General features: G+C 39.7%; 1 protein-coding gene across 1 annotated transcript in view; it reads left to right on the top strand.

The window, feature by feature from the left end:
- LOC137189434 (dedicator of cytokinesis protein 2-like) overlaps positions 1–18,830 on the top strand; it is a 101,003-nt gene that overhangs the window by 30,926 nt on the left and 51,247 nt on the right. Inside the window, exon 25 of the mRNA XM_067599300.1 lies at positions 14,857–14,999. Within this exon, the coding sequence (XP_067455401.1) occupies positions 14,857–14,999 (143 nt within the window). The remainder of the gene's footprint in view (positions 1–14,856; positions 15,000–18,830) is intronic.

The raw sequence follows: 18,830 nt of genomic DNA, 5'->3' as shown, positions 1-18,830 counted from the left end.
TGAAATTGTTTTGTCTAACAATCGAATAAACGATTTTGGTAGGAATATTGGAAGACTGTGGAAAAGAAACAAGAGTCTGGGAATGTTCATTTTATTAGAATTGATTCTGCCCATCAGAGAGAGAGAGAGAGGGAGAGAGTCCCAACGCTTCAGATCAGATTTAATTTCCACAACCAACTTTGTGAAATTATTTTTATGGAGAGAAGGGAGGGAATGAGCAATGTTGACACCTAAATAACGGAAACTATTGTGGGCCAATAGGAATGGCAGCGCACCCGATGGAATTTGCTTAGCTGCCTCATTAATAGTGAAATACTCTCTTTTGCTGACGTTTAACTTACAACCCAAAAATGACTCAAAAGTTGTAAAATATTGTCTACACAATTACTGGGGTCTGTGACGTAAAGCAAAAGGTTATCAGCATAAAGAGACACTTGATGTTCCAGTCCAGCTATATAAATACCAGTGAAGGGTAAAGATGATTTGAGAGCAATGGAAAGAGGTTCTATCTCTACAGCAAAGAGCAGGGGAGTAGAGTTAGAGGGATGTAGTCAGACCTTTGAGAATTAGTTATCACACAAGCAGTAGGGGCAGAGCCAAAACCAAATTTCCCCTGAACAGAAAACAAATAATACCACTCAACCCAATCAAAGGCTTTCTCAGCATCTAATGATACAACCTGACATCATGAGAGGTGTCAGGAGAAAGCACAATATTTAAAAGTCTTCTAATATTAGACAATACTGGCTGTCCTCTAACCAAACCTAGTTTGATCTTCAGAAATTATGTATGACAAGCAAGGATCCAAACAGCATGCCGAGACCTTGGCTGGAAGGTTTACTCCAGAATTTAACAAACTTATTGGTCTGCAGCTTCTGCAATCTTCAGGGTTTTTTTCTTTCTTGAGAATAAGTGAAATTGAAACTTGATTTAAAATTAGTGGGAGGGAGCATTGTTCCAGTGAATCATTAAACATGTGTAATAATAAAAGGGCAAGTAGGTGAGAAAACTTATGGTAAAAGTCAATCGGAAGTCCATCTGGACCTGGCGTGTTATTTTTCATCAATTTAAGACAGGTGGCTATCTCCTCTAACTGTATAGGTTTATCCAAATCCTACTTGTCATTAGAATCTACAGTAGGGATATCTAAGCTATCTAAAAAAAATCTATTGTAATCTTGTTTACAGGGGGCTCAGATTTATAGAGATTAGAATAAAAGGAAGTGAAGTGTATTTTAGTTGGATCAGTAGTTAGGGAGTGGGAGGAGTTATAGACTTGAGATATGAAGAGAGAGGCTGACCAACGTTTAAGTTGGAGAGCTAAGAAGCGGCTGGCTTTATTGCCATATTCATAGTTTGTCACTTTAGTCTGTTTTAAAAGATATTCTGCTTTACCCATGGAAAGCAAGTCAAATTCAGATTGTAACCCTTTTTGGTATACAGGTCTGGACTAGGAGAGTTGGAATACTCTGTATCCATGCTGAGAATTGCATTATCAGCTCTTGCTGCTTTTGTTTATTTTTCCTGGCCAAATGTATGCCCTACGAGATAATCTCTCCCTGTATTACAGCTTTTCAAGTTTCCCATAACAAAGAGGGTGAAGTTGACTCAGTCCTGTTAATCTCATGGAAAACACTGATTCTTTTTGAGATAAAATCACAGAATTATTATCAGTCATTAGCTTATACCCCTGTATTGAATTTCCACTTCCTTAGTATTAGGCTAGAGTACTAAATCTAAACTGTGTGGGGTGTGATCAGAAATAATAATAGCAGAATATTCAGTAGATTTCACAAAAGAAAAAAGAGCCCTGTCTGCATAAAAAAAAGTCAGTATGAGAATAAGCTTGGTATACCTTTAGAAAATAGGAACATTCTTTTGTGACCGGGTGATGAAAGCGCCAGGGATCTATGCAACCTAACTGACTTGTAAGGGATGACAGTGTCTTCAACATAGCAGAGGATGTAAGTTATTAGGCTGTGAGTGGTCAAGCTTGGGGTCTGTCACTAAATTCAGTTCCCACCTCGTAAAATGAAATGATGGGTATTGGAAAAAAGGGAGGTCATATAATTTGGGTTGTCCCAGTTAGGGGCATAAACACTGACCAATACAAAGGAAGTCTGATATGTGGACGCCATCATGCTAGCTTCGCCTCCGGAAGTGAGAGAAGCCTGTTGTGCCTGACTTTTAACGCCTGCTTGAATTGATTTACTCATTTCTGTGCAAATTAAATGTATTGTTAATTAAAACAAACTGTTGCACTGAAAATGGACTTAAAAGATAGACATAAGTAACAAAAGTTACCAAAATTGCACAGGAGGCAAACACCACACGCCTTTCCACTACATCGTTCAACAGGAAGTCATATGGGAAGAATCTTAGAAAAGTAAAGGGAATTGAGACAGGGAATAGAGAAGGATGACATGGCGTTTGCTAAAGGAGGGACAGGGCAGAGAGATAAGTAAAGGGAGGGAAAGATGGATGACAGAAAAATGGGGAAGAGACAAAGGCTACTTGAAAAGAGGAAACAGGGGATTTGAGACAGATAAAAAGAAAGGAGGGAACAGATGGACTGTGGTGCTGAGAGAACACAAAATAGCTTTGGGAGAGTGAAAAAAAAAAAACAGAGTTCGTGAGAGAAAGAGATAGACTGGTCTTGTTTTGCTATTAAACAATCCAGAAGTGATTAAGGTTTCAGGCCTGCTCACGCTCGATCTGTCAGCAAACCTGCATGCAGTTGGTCAGTGACACCCAGCCCCTCTTCTGCTCTCTTCTCCCCACCCTGCGGCGCCGTGCTTATTTATTTATTCATTCATTTATACATTGGTCCATTCCATCTCGAACCGTGCCTCACTAAATGAGGGCTGACACTCAGTCTAATTGAGATGCATTTTAGCATTGGGATGCTAATCAGAGGGCTTGTATGCTGGGGTGCTATTCGTCCAGGAGGCTTAAATATGCAGCAGATCTAAATTATATATTTATAATGGCTAATGGCCCCCGGTGTCCTATCACTGCTCTGCAGTACATATTTAATAACCCTACCTGTCTGTCTGTCTGAGCAGGCCTGCCAAGCTTACTCTCCAGGGAAAAATGTCAAGCCACTGACAGAATAGGAGAGGTTAGACGATTGAAGGGGATGGTGTGTGTGTGTGTCTGTTTATGTGTGACAATGTAAGATGGACAATCACTTGCTTGTCCATGTTTGACGATATAAAAAAATATCTTTAAAAGCCCTTTATTTTTTAGATATTAAAAAATTAATAAAACATAACAAAAATATTGTATTGTAAAAGTACAATTTGCAATGAAACCACTCAGTAGTTTAAACGTTAACCTTGTAATTTTATTTTTTACTCACTTGGAGGTGTATAATGACATTTACTGCAAGATTTTCTGAGCTGTCCTCATAGCAAGTGGACATTTACTGCAAACTACCATGGTCAGCATCTTTTTTCAGTGGAAAACACAAGAACTTTAGGGCTTGTGGGGATATAAAATTTGGATAAAAATCGGTTTATATTAATCCGCTCCTTTTTGGAAAACTGTTTATATATTTTGGTAACAAACATGCAAAAAACAAAAACTGTAAGCCTTAACTACTGTATACCATGCTCTATGTAAGATTGTTGCATACTTGTATGTTAGGTTGTTTTGTTGCAGTAGGGAAACACTTTTTATAATGTGGTCCTGTCACATGGTTACATGTAATCATTTACTCTATAACCCGGGTTTGAAATGATATATGCGTGTGTGTCCAACATGCTGATTTTGTCTGTCCATGTGCTTGGCTCTCTCATGACTGGTTGCATCCATGGGCAATGTTTGAAAGGATTTGATTTCTCTGACTCGAAAGTTCTCTGATTTATTCAGCATATGCTCCTGGGATTAAGCTTCTTGGCAAGCACATACTGTATACACACACAATGCACACATACTCACACGTGAATAGACACACATGTGCATCCTGTCATACGGGGTTAATCTGGTTTTGAGACAATATTACATTTACAAGGCGCATTATGGCTCAATTTAGGCAAATTATAATGCCGTGAGGCAATCACTGTGACAGATTGAGAGCATCAGTACTGATAAAGGGAAAAATAGAACGAGAGATCAGAGAGAGCAAAGAGCAGAGGGACAGAGGGATGAGTCTGTCATTTTGTTTGCCCACTCATTTCCCCAAAGCTGGTCAAAGTCCCTGATTCAATCCACTAACCCTCTATATCTTCTCAGCCAGGCCGCCATTTCCCGTCCTCCATCTGTACAGTTGGACACAAGACTACAGTCATGTTTCCTGTCTTGTAATACATACTAAACATATTGAGGGAAATCCCATACCGTACGTTTTAGTGTAATGCTCGTGTAAGGGCCAATATAACGAGTACGTATCTCTGTAACATGACCTAAAATAACCCATAATTCAGGAAGTCAGAAATGCTGCGAGGATCTCCAGTGTAAAAGTATTTTTTTCAAATTCATCGTTCATATTAATCCATACAAACAGCAGCAATTTCATTACTTAAATTGCTTCCATTTTACTGCAGCACATTATACAGGATTGTTGACATTGTTCACACCCATGTCTATATTTCCCCCGCTGTGATTACTTAACAGATGCATGTCAGTGCTTGATGAATATGGATGAGTGATGTACTGTACAGTTATTATTGTCAGGAATTAATCAGTGCTGAGTGATCTCGGTTGTCCCCACATTCTCTACCAATCAGCATTAGTGACAGGTCACTTTAGGCCCTAGTTATGATACTGAATGTGGTTTTCTACATCTGGCTTCTAAGAGAGCTTTAGATGACAAAGATATTACCATGTAACCAAGCAAAATCTGGCTTACAAATGTAGATTCCATGTGGTCTAAAGCAAGATTAGACTGTGTTAATAACTTACTTTAAATAAATCTCTTTTTAAAAGCAGATGTGAAAAAGCAGTGTTTTTAGTAGTGGAAATATGGTACTGTATATGATAAATATGTGAAGGTTAACCTGAGGGTAAGCAAGTGTTTGCATGCATCACAAGGGGCCTGCATTTATTGTTATGTATTTCCCCTAGCCTTTCCCAAAGCAGCTGGTTGAGCTGTAATTTCAAAGCTGTCAGCTTTACTGCTGCTCAGAGTGTGTGCGTCTGCATGTGTGTAACAGGTTGCTGGTGGTCCCGCAAGCCACCATGTGCCCATATGCTTTATTATAGGGACTGTGTGAATCATAATAAAATGTAATAGTCATATGGCTTCTGTGTCCCCTCAGGCTCTGAAACAGTGTTTTTCTCTGCTCTGCTCCATTCTGTTCTTATAAAATACAGCGTACCATACCTGTTTACTCTCCTCTTCTCTTCTCCTCCTTTTTCATCTCCTCCTTTCTCTTCTCTTCTCTTCTCTTCTCTTCTCTTCTCTTCTCTTCTCTTCTCTTCTCTTCTCTTCTCTTCTCTTCTCTTCTCTTCTCTTCTCTTCTCTTCTCTTCTCTTCTCTTCTCTTCTCTTCTCTTCTCTTCTCCTCCCTCCTTACCTCCTGCTGTGTCATGCTCTAATATATTATTTTATGCTGTGTTCCTTTATATTAGCTCTTGTTACATCATATTAAAGTTCATGTCACACCTTATAGCAACTGCAGTAAGATCACCCAGCAGGAACCACCTTTCATACCTTGCTGAGAATTATGAACCTAAATTGGGTCCAAGATGTGGTGTCTGGGTGTGTGGTGTGTTTGTGTGTTTGACAGCACATGAGCCATCTGCCACAAATGTTTTTTGACTGTTGTTGTACATGCTGACCCAAAATAGCTGAGCTTACTGTAGATCTGTGGGTTGTTCGGTCCAGAAGGTTAATGAGAGTGAGAAGTAGTCGCTGTCATTCAGTCTCTGCAGAGACGGCACTTTGGGAGGTTGTGGATGAAACAGTGGAAGGAAAGAGGGATGGATGAGACTAATGGAGCAAACTGAATGGAGTTTAATCATTTTGGGTAATGCCTCTGACTCACACTCTCTCTGTCTTATTTATATTCTGATCCACTCCTGTGTCTGTGGGGTGATCTCGGTGGAAACTGAATGCAGACAAGGACAGTAGAGGCACACAACAGTCACTGTACCAACACACTCACCCATTAATTAATTTGGTACAGATGTGAGCGTAAACGAGATGGGAGAAACCTGACCGAACAGCATGGCGCTGTCAGTAGCCTGGTTTCTGCTGCACAGCTAAGCAGGACCTTTCTGTTTTACTTCTCAGGTTACTGCAAAATAACAGTTAAAAGCTTAATGATCCCCGTTGGGACAGTGGGTCATTATACAGCAGCAGCATAACAAGAAGATGGCAGTGAAGATAATTAGACAAATCATTACCACGGTTCAGTAAATTGGAGGTAATATAATGAGTAAGTGAATAATGATTTACAGATTGAGCAAATATATCAGCTATACGGTTGCCGTATTATGAATTCTAAACAAATACAAATCTGGATTTAAAAATCAAGATCAGGTATAGCCTAAACCAGAGCCAGCAGCTTCATGATATATTACTCTCCTATCAGAGGACACTGGGAATAAGCCTGCCCATCAGTCAAAGCAATAAGATGGTTCACTGCAAGGCATTCATGTACAATTGATCTGCCTTGGTTAAATTGATCAAAACTCTGTAGCAACTAATGCTGCCAACAGACTAATTGTTCAATCAATGTAATGGTCCTATGGAAGACAGAGCAGAGCAGGAAGGCAGAGATGAGGGATGGCAATTAGTGGGTGACTCATAAAAAGTGACCAAGACAGGTGGAAAGAGCAAGATGCTCTATCAAACACAGGGTATAAACAAAAGCAGAATCTGAAAACAACACTCATTGGATTATTTGAATAGTATCAACATTATCTAGTACTTGTTATCCATGCAACAAATGTTTGTGTTTGTGGTAAACATGACAAAAAGGCTCGATTCTGTCTTGACTAATGAGCAAATGTCAACATGTTTGGTGTTAAACTTCTAAATTGCCTTAATTCCCTGTTATAGTAAGATATACTCTTATTATTTCTGTGTGTGTGTGTGGTTACTTGGTAGTTAGCATGAAGAAAAGCAATTGTTCTCAAGAGAACCATTTTGAGACAGCTTTCCTGCCTTTACAAATCATACCTGTCAGATATATTTTGCTGACACACGAACCCAGCAATTAAAAACTAGAGAGGCATGGAGCTTTAAATTTCAGATGGGGTTTAAAGATGGAGCAAAGGAAAAAGTGAGAAGGGCGAGAGGAAGACAAATGAATGACAGAGAGAGAGTGGATGAGACGAGACACCCACAGTGACATGGAAAGATGAAAAACCTGCTGAGAGAGACATTTAGTCATCACCAAGCGGCGATATAGTTGGCTTGGTCCCAACCCTTCCTCAACTCGGAAGATTAACTTGTCGTTGCGCCTCCAAACCTCCTCATTATCATCTTTTCTATCACTTTATCTTCCCAAAAGCAAGGGATGACGTCTAAAGAGAGGGATGGAGAGAAAGAGGAAGACACTTCTGATTTACATGCCTCTTAGAAACTGAGATTGCATCTTATTACCATGTGCTATAGTTTATTGTATTTGGCTGTCAAATGGAAAAAAAAGGAACAGAAAAGGGATGAGTTAGCTGCTGAGCCATCAAAGCTGCTCTCTGTGTGCTGGCCCGCCAGCACTGGTGGCTGTCTGCTCTCACAAACTTGGTAACCCAAACACTTAACCACACCCTCACACAGGCACAAAGAGATATCAGCTCTTACACATCAAATAGCAGTGAAACACCAATTCAGACACAGAAAGGACAATTCACACTTGGACACAAAGACACACATTGGTATTAATAATCAAAGGCTGAGATTACAACTCAAATAAATTGATATTTTGAATAGGGCTGCACTAACGATTATTTTCATTATTGATTAATCTGTTCATCATTTTCTCTGTTAATTGATTAGTTGTTTGGTCCATAAAATCACTGTTTCCCAAAGCCCGGGGTGATGTCCTCAAATGTCTGGTTTTGTCCACAACCCAAATTATTCAGTTTACTGTCAAAGAGGACTAAAGAAACTGGAAAATATTCACCTTGGAGAAGCTGAAATCAGAGAATTTGGACTTTTTTTTTTTATGACTCAAAACGATTAATCGATTATCGAAATAGTTGGTGATTAATTTAATAGTTGACAACTAATCGATTAATTGACAAATCGTTGCAGCTCCAATTTTGAATTGAATATAGATGAGTACTTGGAGCTCAGGTGGTGAATCTGAATCTGTTTTGTGTATTTCTTTCTTTGTACAAACGTGTATGTCTGCAGATGGTGAAAACTAGGTGGAAAAAAAGTTAAAAAGCTTCCCAATGTTTGCCCCAAGACCTTGATTTCCATTTTTCTGTCAGTGCCTATTGGCAAAGCCTTCTTCCACAGCATGGCAAAATTGATTTACTGTATTGTTGCACCGCAGGCTGTAACGCATAACATGCAACTAAATCACACAGGTGTGTGGAGTATAGAAACACAGGTGTGCTCAGGAACCATGTCTGTGCACCAATATTCATTTATTAATTTTGTCAATCACGAGGATGTGTGTGTGTCAAACTACACTATGCTGTTACAAAATAGCTCGTAAATCATGTTTTTTTTTTTTTTCAGGTAATATTGATATCAAACTGCTTCAAATATTAATAAAAAGCAACAACTTGGTAATTGCTGAATCAATTCATGTGCCTTGTTTGTCTCTTTTCTCTCTGGTGCCTTTTTCATTTTTCCTCTACTTCTCTCTCTTCACTGACACTGCTCCCCCTGTTGCCCTCAGTTGAGCCTCTCAGGCTTTTTAGGTTGCTTCGTCACGAGCAGCCCCAAGCAAGCTTCACCAAACAGACCTCTGCAAAAATGGTTTAAGGTTATAGGATTAGGGCCATGACTCGGGTTAGAGTCTGCCAATCCTAGCGAAAGATGTCGGATTTGTATGCAGGCCGAAAGGAAGTTCTGTCTGAGAGGCTCAAGTCAGAGCAGATCTAGAGCGCAGCACATGTAGGACTGTTCTGTGCTTGTGACAACATAAAACCGGTGATCAGTTGGACGAATTAATAAGTGCAAATACTGGGTTCCCATGGGTCCTTGAAATCCTTGAAAGTTTGTGAGTTTGAGAGGGAAAAAAATCAAGGCCTTGACAGTTTTTGAAAGTAGACGTAAATAAACATGGGTCATTGAAAGTGCTTGAATTTATATATTTTGTGCAAGAATAGAATATTGTTTTGCTGTGCTGTGTTAGAGAAGACAAGAGACCACATAGTCTGTGAGCTTCTGTAAAGCCTGCTAGTTCTCATTATAAAAATTCTGTGTTGTAATGGGAATTAACTTTGATCCGTGTCTCAAATTATGCCATGTTTGGTCGTTGAATTTGAGGGAATTGGGCCTGGAAAGTCCTTGAAAAGTCTTTGAATTTGATGTTTAAGAAGGTGTGGGAACACTGCTAATAACTGATAAATACTGTTGGCTTGTGGAGAAATATGAGATGGAGAAGCAGAGTTGTGAGAGACAGAGCAGTAGGTTTATGTGTCAAGGACAATTAATGGAAACCAAGAGGAAAGATGTGAAAATACATGTAAAGGGTCAGTAGAGGGCAAGAAACAAGATGGAAAATGACATGGAGGACCAAGAGAGGACCAAGGAACAGAAAGAGCAGAAATAACAGATGAGGAAAGTGAGAAACCAGGAGGAGTGAGAACAGGAAGTATAGGCAGAAGCTATAGATTTGATGGAAGGAAGGGAGCTTCATTTTCAAGCTTTTTGCCTCCAAAAGTAGATCTAATAGTTATGCCAAGACATGTATTGCATTTCCACAATAAGAAGTTTCTACAAGTAGTTAAACTACTCAGCAACAATGATGGTACTCTTTGAATTCATTTTGACTGAATCAATAATTAAAAGCTCACTGAAATGACCTCAGGTGGGTCTTCTTTCATTCTTTTAATAAACACAATATGTGTCCTTGCAATATCTGCTTTTAAAAACTTCAAGAACAAATGCTGGAGGCATCACTCACTTTTGACTAATGTTTTACTAAATCAACAATGTTATCCACTGTGAGGAGGCATCATTTGTTTCTATAAATAAAAGAGAAAATACTTATCAGAGGGCAAGACTTTTTTTCATATCCCTCAATTGGAGCACATACACACATACACTATTTCTTCACAAGGATTGGAGTGTATGGTATGTTCCCCAGAGCTTTCCCCAGTGTTCTTTGAAATAGCAATCATTTCAGATGCCCTCTTAAAGAATGAACTACCTGAGAACTGCACACGGTTGTAGCTGGTGTTCTTACAAGACTGAAAGCCCTGAGGACCATGGTGCAGTTCAAAGAAGTCTGAGAAAGCCATCATTCAGGCTGAAGCAGCAGATATTTACATTCCTGATGTTATTTCGGGGCCGGCAAAACACAGAGAAATACCTGCAAAGTTGAAGGCGCCGTTCCGCATCAGTGACTGAAGACAGTCTGGACGAGCATTACCAAGGCAACCTGTACTTCATAATTTTTGATGCTCATACTCAGGAGCTCCACAGGCGATTTGAAGGGAAGGGGAATCTAGGTAAAATCAAAACAGACAATATGCTCCCTGACAGATCTGTCAAAGTAGAAAGATACTGAAGATGAGTAAGCTATTAGGTTGCTCATGGGTTTTCTATATGTTTTCTGAATTTTAAGATGAGAGGCAGCTGCTGACTGAACTAAAAGTGTTTTACTCTGCATACACATGATCCCAGAAGAAGGCAGGATTTACAGGGTGTTCAAAAAGCATGAGACTCAGGTTGTTTTTCCATCACTATTCAAATTGGTGAAAATATACACTCTTCCTGTGTCAGCAGCTGCTGTAGAAAGGTTCTTTGCTGATAAATACCACCAGAGTAGAGCCGATTGTGTCTCTGTGAACAATAAAATTGCTGCAGTCTATAGTATATAAAATCTGAAAATATCTACCTGACTGTCGCTGAAAGTTTTGGCTTTATTTTTAATTTAGAAAATAACCACAAATAAATAGGAAGTACAGATAAGTCTCAATTTCTGTTTGGATGCTCTGTTAATCTCCATCTCGAGCTCTTTCCTCTTTTTCAACAAAGGCAGCACTTTGTATGTTATGTAAGAGGATAACTAGAGGAAGTGAGACAGGTCACACCTAAACCAAGACATGTACAGCTTTTAAACCTAAAAAGACCTAAAAAAGAAACAGCAACTTCTCATGTGCTAGAATGTGTCTGCAACTCATCCTCTGATGTAAAACTCCTTACAGAACTGCTAGATACCAGTCTATCCATGTATTGGTGTGCCCCAATGTTAATTTTTCAAAATTTTGCAGTGAGGTAATGTGTGGACCTTCATTAAATGTATTCCTCTGTCCTCCTGCACACTCACACTGGGTCAAGGTAGGCGTAAACCTTGAAACTTGCAATCTCGGTTATTTTTTCATTACTCCTGGCTCCTGACAGAGTAAAAACACAAAACACACAATGTAACACACAACAGGATACCCTTTCAACCCCACTCCAGCTATCTACTTCACTTTCTCTCCCCTGAATGTGTTGCAGCAGGAAATATCAGCTGGGTTTATTTCTTAGATCAATAGAAATATAGAAGCAGGTGGCTTTGGGGTCATTGCACCAGGGAATGGAGTCCTTCACAGGTTTAATGGTACATCCACCCCCCAGGAAGGCAGATGGATTAATTCTCAAGCACACACGCACACAACCATATTGCTACAAAACACAACCCATTGTTTTCTTCATCTGAAAGGACAAAAGATGATGAGTTTCTGCTTTGATGGATTAAACAGATTTATCAGGGTATCTACTCAAATACAAAGCTTGCAGTATCTAAAACACCATCCTCTTACCTCTCTAAAGGGCACAGTGAAATGACCAGGATGTCTCCTAGTTTCATGTTCAAATCTGAGAGAGGTACATTTTCAAGAAAGATAAAGGTTCATTAAAACGCTCTCCCCCCTATTTCCATTTTAATGATTGTATTTTATGTCAAATAGATTTAAATTACTCTGCACTGAGATACTACTTTTGTTATTCATCCAATCTTTTACTTAACTCTTCTTCCAGCTGGCTTCCCTCTACCTGTCCAGACCCCTCCTCCTTCACCTCCCTCCATTTTTCTGAGTCATTGAGGGCAATTTGTGACTCATGCATTTCCACCCCTCTCTCTTGCTGTCTTACCCGCCAACCCCCCCTTTTTCTCTGCATGTTTGTGTGATGGAGTGACTGTTGTGATGAGGGTCCACTCAGCAGGCGCATAGTCTTGGCTCAGTTAATAATGGAACTAACGAGCATCAGCCCAGATGAGCTTTTAATGGGCTCTGTCTACCTGGGGCTACAAAGAGAGGGATGGTGTGGTGGAGGGAGAAGGGTTGAGGTAGGGGGGGAGCAGATAGATGGAGAAATAGGAGGAAAAGAAAGGGAAAGGTCAAGCTGGTAGACACAAGGAAAAATACACTTTAAATATAATGAAATTCTCAGTTAATCCCAGAATTTGTTGCCATCACAGTTTCCTTATATATATTTGTAAATGCACAGTACATCATTTGTAATGACAGTTAAACATTCATATCTGTCAGGTAAATCATTTGATATGTAATCATGATCCATGATCCCAAACCAACTTGACTAAATTGTGGAACCTGTCGGATAATCAAATTTATATGTTAACTGTGTCCACTAGCTATTATTAGTATTTAATAATGTTAGAGTTGCTGTAGTAAGTTGCTATAGCAGAAACTAGTAGTAGGTCACCCTACATAATAAAGATAAATGTAATGTTAACATCTATGTCACGATGTGGCTCTGAGGCCATGATAAGAGTTAGGGATGTAGGCTGAATAATGAGTAATTTATTTAACTCAGGAGCACAACGGTAAACACAAAACAAACTAAGAATACAATGGGATGTGGTTGTCAGTGGTGAGGGTGCATGCTAATGTGAGTGGAAGGTGTGGTGTGAGGGAAAGGTGTTGGATGGCTAAAAAACAAAATAACAATGCACTGGGAGGAAGAGAGCCTCTCGGCCAGAAAAGCAGGGTCTTATAAGAAGAGAGCACTGGGCCTAGGTGCTTCCAACTATAATGATCAGCTTCTGGACCTCTGGGTACCTGCTGCATTATAGAAACAGAGTATAAGTACAAGCCATGGGACCATCACATCTATAAATCAACTGAAAACATAAACTTAAATTTTGGATCAACATCTTTGATAGTGTCTGTTTTAATCCATTCGCTGTCACCTTGGATTGTGTCTGTCTTTGGTGATAAAGCCACTAGCTCTGCTGACTTCTAAATATCAGATGATAATTTGAGTAGGACAGCCCCATTAAAAATCAATTATTCAAATTGTCTGTCAGAGCTTGCCTAGTCACATCACTAGTCTCATTAAATCATCAAATGGCAGTGTTATTGTTTACAAAACAATGCAGAGTTTTAGAAGCCTAGTCTGGTGTCAGCAATTTGTCAAGAGAGTTAAAAGTTTAGAAAGACTACCTACACGCAAAGTCAACCATTTCACTAAGTCATAGAAGGTGTAGTCGTGCATTTTGTTCAGCCTCACAGGAAGCTGTTGTTTTCTAGTTATATTAATTTGACATGAAAATGGTTTTGCAGAGACATTATTTTGCATGCAACTGTGAGATGGGACTGTTTTTAAGCTCTTCCTTGTTTTATTTTTAGTTTTACTGTCCAAACACTGCTTTAGGTTAACTTAGGTCAGTTACATTATTTTGATTTTTAAAGTAGGATCTCCCACCACTTTTACTATGGCATAAAATTTCAATCATGGCTGCCATGTATGTAATCTGGAAGGCAATCCACTCATCATAAAGAAAATATCTGCAAGAAATTTGAAATGAATATCAAACACCTTTTTGAAATATTAATGACCCATTCAGAGAGACTTAAGAAAATGCAGAGAAACAATTGACCCTTGAATATTGGTAGACGGTTTCTGCCTCTACCTCAGATTCTACTTCAGTACTACTACATATACTCTAGTACTTCAGTGATTTCCTATAATTACTAGAATGACTTTGGACAACCCTCAGAGAAAAGCTGTGACCATCCATAAAGGGTTTATAGAGCAGTTAAGCAGGTGTAAATAGTACAGAAATCGAATGGATTACTTCATTTAAAATACGTTTAACTATGTATATTTTAACATAAATGAAATGGATTTCTCACATTAGTGTCCCTCACTTAGAAATACTTTGTCACTGATGTAATTACTGATGATGTATTGCATGTGTGACCAAATTAACAAATGAATTAACTAAAGATAAGGATTAATCAGAGAGATGGGAAAGAGGAAACGTTAGGCCATGGTGATTGATGTGTTGACTGTCTGGCTGACAGAGCAGCAGACATGCATAGGAACTGTAAATAGACACTTGATTGATATCACTCCATTGTGCAGTCTGGGGTTAGGGTTGAATTCTTCTTCAGGGTGCAGTAGCATCATTACTCTCTGCTGTGTGGGTGCAGCTGTCTCCACAGGTGCAGCACCAATTGATGTACGGGTCCCGGGTTCAGGCTTTGAGAGATTTTTGAAAGCGGAATCATATTGAAGTAAATCTTGATGTGTGACTGTTGATGCTTGTGTTTGAACATCTTAGGGCATTTTTCTGTTTTAGGGCTTTGCCCAAAATAAGTAAATAAAACATCACTCTCACATAGTGAACACTGTCTCACACTAAGTTTTCTCACGGACTGAGTAGTTTTCCTTCTGTAAAAAAAAAAAAAATCCGTGTACAGTTACTGTGTGTTATTCCCGCGTATTAAACGTGTCACCTTTGACCATGTGTTCTTTTGTTTCTTCACAGAGTGCCGTGATGTTTTGCTACCCATGATGCTGCGGGAGCTAGGTGGGGCACTGGCCAGTATGGCTGATGGTCCTCATGATGAGAGGAGAAACAGTTTGGAGCTTCTCAACAACATCCTGGAGGTCCTCAGCAGGAACAATGTGGTGAGACACTCGGCAGCTCTTTACAGTCGGCATTGAAATGATTCAGTTCGTTCATTCTGTTCATTCTGGACGGGTGTGAATAGGGAACATAGAGAACAATTTGACTGGACTTAAGGACATCCTGGTTCATGTTGTTGCCTGTAGCACAACAACCTCCCAATCTCAGGATCTGCCTAAAGCAAGATGGCAGGGTCTTTATCTTTCTCTCTCTACATTGTTACATCATTTCTCTTTTTCTTTCCAACATTTTTGATTTTAAGGTTTTCTATGTAGTTTTAGCCAGTATGCAAAATAGCCATCCCAATCTTCTGTAGCTTTCAGCGGTAGCTGTATGACCTGAAATGTCTTTTTTTTTCTCTTTTATAACCGTGCTTTGCTGTTTCCCACAGATATAATCAAATGTCAGTGGGAAGCAAAATCAAATCCTCAGTGGTCACTTGAGGCACAACTCAAGTGACTCATCCTGATTCCTGGCGCGAGCAGCAACAACACCAATTCTCAGTTTATCCAGACACAATTTGCATATATAAAAAGATGAACAGGCCTGTCAAAAATAAAAATAGCTGAATAACCAAGATCATAGAACAGTGGATGCTTACAGTTGAGGCAGACCAATCAAGAGAAACTGATGAGTGACAGAACCGTCAAACATCATGTAATTTGAAGCTACACAATACCTCTCTCCCTTACAAGGCATTATTATCAGCAACATGTGAGGGGAAAAGTTGTCCAGCTCGCAATTAAAAGACGTTCCCTTGATCTTTTTAGCATCGTAGAATGAATGTGAACTACCCCTGAGCTCTAGGCCACCCCACTGGAACTTGTCTCCCGAAGAGTAAAGAAAATAGCCTTAAGCTGTTTTGTCCTCAGTCATCCAGTCGTGCAGGGAAGCAGCCCTTGACCAATTAGAATCTAATTGATTTTGTTGCACGCGTGTTGCTGCATGTTAGCCTGTTAAATCAAAATCCAGTTAGCTCCTGAACTAAACACTTTAAACTTATAAACTTATACAGGGACACAAACACATGCAACAAATGCAGTGCCAGAATCCAGCCGAGAGCTTTTTAATTGCTCTTGCAAGTTGTTGACAGCCTGCTGAGTCTTTGAAGTGAAGGTATTGCTTTTTTCAGCTCTATTTATTTGGATAGCACTAATGAAGCATCAGCCAAGACAAGGGAGACGGGGGGGGGAAGAGAGAGAAGTAATGAATGGAGTGGAGTGAATTTGATGAGATGAATTTGCGTCGGTTGAGGTAAAGAACAAAAGCAGGCACTGGCAGAGTGTCAAAAGGACATGACAGGTACAAATACAATCATGTACAGACTAGAAAAACAGTGACGCACAGCTTCATACAGGTTTTCTGTTGTATTCAAAGTATTTTTTTTCATAAAGCTACACCCAAACAACATATTGCTATTTGGCCCCCATGCCAGTTTGTAACATTAAAGCCACACACACTACATTGTCTGGTGTATACATGTTACTAGAGTAAACTTAGCATAGTTTAATAGGAAGCTTGACCTCAACACCTGTACGTTGCTCTTGCTGCACAGCTCTTTGTAAAAGCCAGACACTGTTGTTGTCAATGAAAAGCCCCTCTCTCTCTCACACACACACACACAGATGTGTTATCTGACTGAAAAAGGCAAACTGTGTAGGATTATTTTTCAGAATTGTCAAGGGAAAAATGAACAAGAGCAGAAAAGGACAGGGAAATTAAAAAATGCACACGGCCATGCAGAGAGAATGGAAAAAACAGTGAATAGAAATAGCGAGATGGAGGGTTAAAAGCTAAACAGATGGCGGTAATAACGTTTATTTCTTAGACAATAAGGTGGAGGGATTTTAGAAGAAAACAATACAGAGAGCTAGCGAGAAGACAGTATGAAATTGGAAGGTGGGGGTGTGAGAAAGAACAGGTGGAAGAAGTAAGAAAAGTATCAGAAGCAGAGGAGGAAGAGGTGATGGGAGACGTCTCGCCTCCTCACTCTCCACCCCTTCTTTTCTGCACCCCCTCTCCTTTGTTTTTCTCCCATCTCTCCATCTCACTTTTCCTCTCTTTTGGTGGTACCTGATTAAGTTGTCACGCCACAGATGTCTCCAAACTTGTGAAAGAGAGAGATGCAAATGGAGAAACTGAGATGGAAGAGAAGAGACCGCGATAGACAGATGCTCCAGTCTGTGGGAGAGTTTGTGTTGAATTCATAAGTAACTTTGTAACTTTTGTGTTTGTACGCGCCTGGGTGTGTGCATGTGTGTGATAAAGGATACTAACAGAGAAAGACAGAGAGGCTTGGCTCAAAGCTTGCTCGTTTTTTTCTTTCCACTATATCCCAAAACAATAATTTCTGTTTTTCTCTTTATATAATGTTGCTGGTATCGCCAGTAGAGATGATAAACCAGCTTGGCTACAGTTTGGAATTAATGAACAGAGTATCGACTTCAACGCGTTTGTGTTCTGCAGGAGAGAGAAAGAGCATTGTGTCTCATCTGTCATATTCCTGCTTGGAGACGGCTGTCTGAGAAATGCTTTCCAGGAGACCAAAATATCTACAGTGAGCCAAAAAGATTTAGGCTTATTTAGGATCAACAGCTGCGCCTCAACCTAACTATGCGAGAGTGTTTGTGTGTTTGAGATGGAAATGGTACGTGAGATGACACACACAAACACAGTTGTTTACTTTTTCTGTGTCCTGTGGCTATGAGTCAGTGCATCTAATGTGGTTTAATCATGCCTACCTGATTCTCATCAGGACCTTAAAATCATCTGCCATCACATCACACACGCAGACGTGCACACACACACACCGAGGGAGAGAGTGGCGTGTTTTAAACTTTGAAGTTTGGAGTCCTTTTTACCTCCTTCTGTTATTTTTGGACCTTCACTCTTCATCTCTCTGCTTTACTGATCAGCTCATACAAGGACTTGAACTCATGTACTACACACTCACGTATTGGGGTCAGATTATGGTAACAAGGTTGTACACACACACACACAGATGTACCCACCAGCATTAATTCCAAGGTGTGTTTGGATGCAGCAGATGCTTCACTTGTGTGTCACTACCCCCAGGCAATTCTGAGTCAGCCTCCATTGACCGGCTTCACTGTAGCATAGTTAGTGTGTGTGTGTGTGTCTGTGTAGAATTTATTTACATTGGAGCCATACCTCTATAAAAAGATGCATATTTTATACATGCATGCAAAGTGTTGAGAGACGGCCTGTCCTATTTTTTTTTCTGTAATGAGTAAGACTTAATTTCTCTGTCTTTTAGTTTTTACAGGTCAGCAAACAATTTTATTTTTGTCTTTGCAAACATATAATGCATTAATAGCTGGCACAATGTCTAAAGTATTTTTGACCTCAGTGATGCTTTGAACTAAATGCTGGCGTGAGGATTTGGCTCAAAGCACCGCTGTGCTTAAGTATAGCCTCACAGAGCCGCTAGCGTGGCTGTAGTCTCTTAGTCTTATCTAGGTCTTCGTGTTCTATGTGTTGGTCACATTCAGATTCAAATTTATTTTGAAAGTGTTTCCTAAAGCACCAAATGTCATCCCTACAGTATACTGTCATATATTATATAATGTCACAGTAATAAAAGAAAACTTATCGCCTATTCCTGGTTTTAAGAAACTGTTTTTTGTATTTTGCTTTCAATGGGTGAAACGACCCAAATGGCAGAAAAATATCCTGTGGGAAGGCTCTAGGTTGAATGGACATTAGCCAGAAAGGCAGTAATCAACAACTAGCAGATCATTGACAGCCTCAACCATAGTTAATGTGCCAGTCTTAATGTCTAACAACACTTGACCATGCAGATGACATCTAAT

Source organism: Thunnus thynnus, chromosome 9 (genome assembly GCF_963924715.1).
Source record: "Thunnus thynnus chromosome 9, fThuThy2.1, whole genome shotgun sequence".
Lineage (NCBI taxonomy): Eukaryota > Metazoa > Chordata > Actinopteri > Scombriformes > Scombridae > Thunnus > Thunnus thynnus.
The sequence above is the reverse complement of the archived record's forward strand: the minus strand, read 5'-3'. Positions and strand labels throughout refer to the sequence as shown.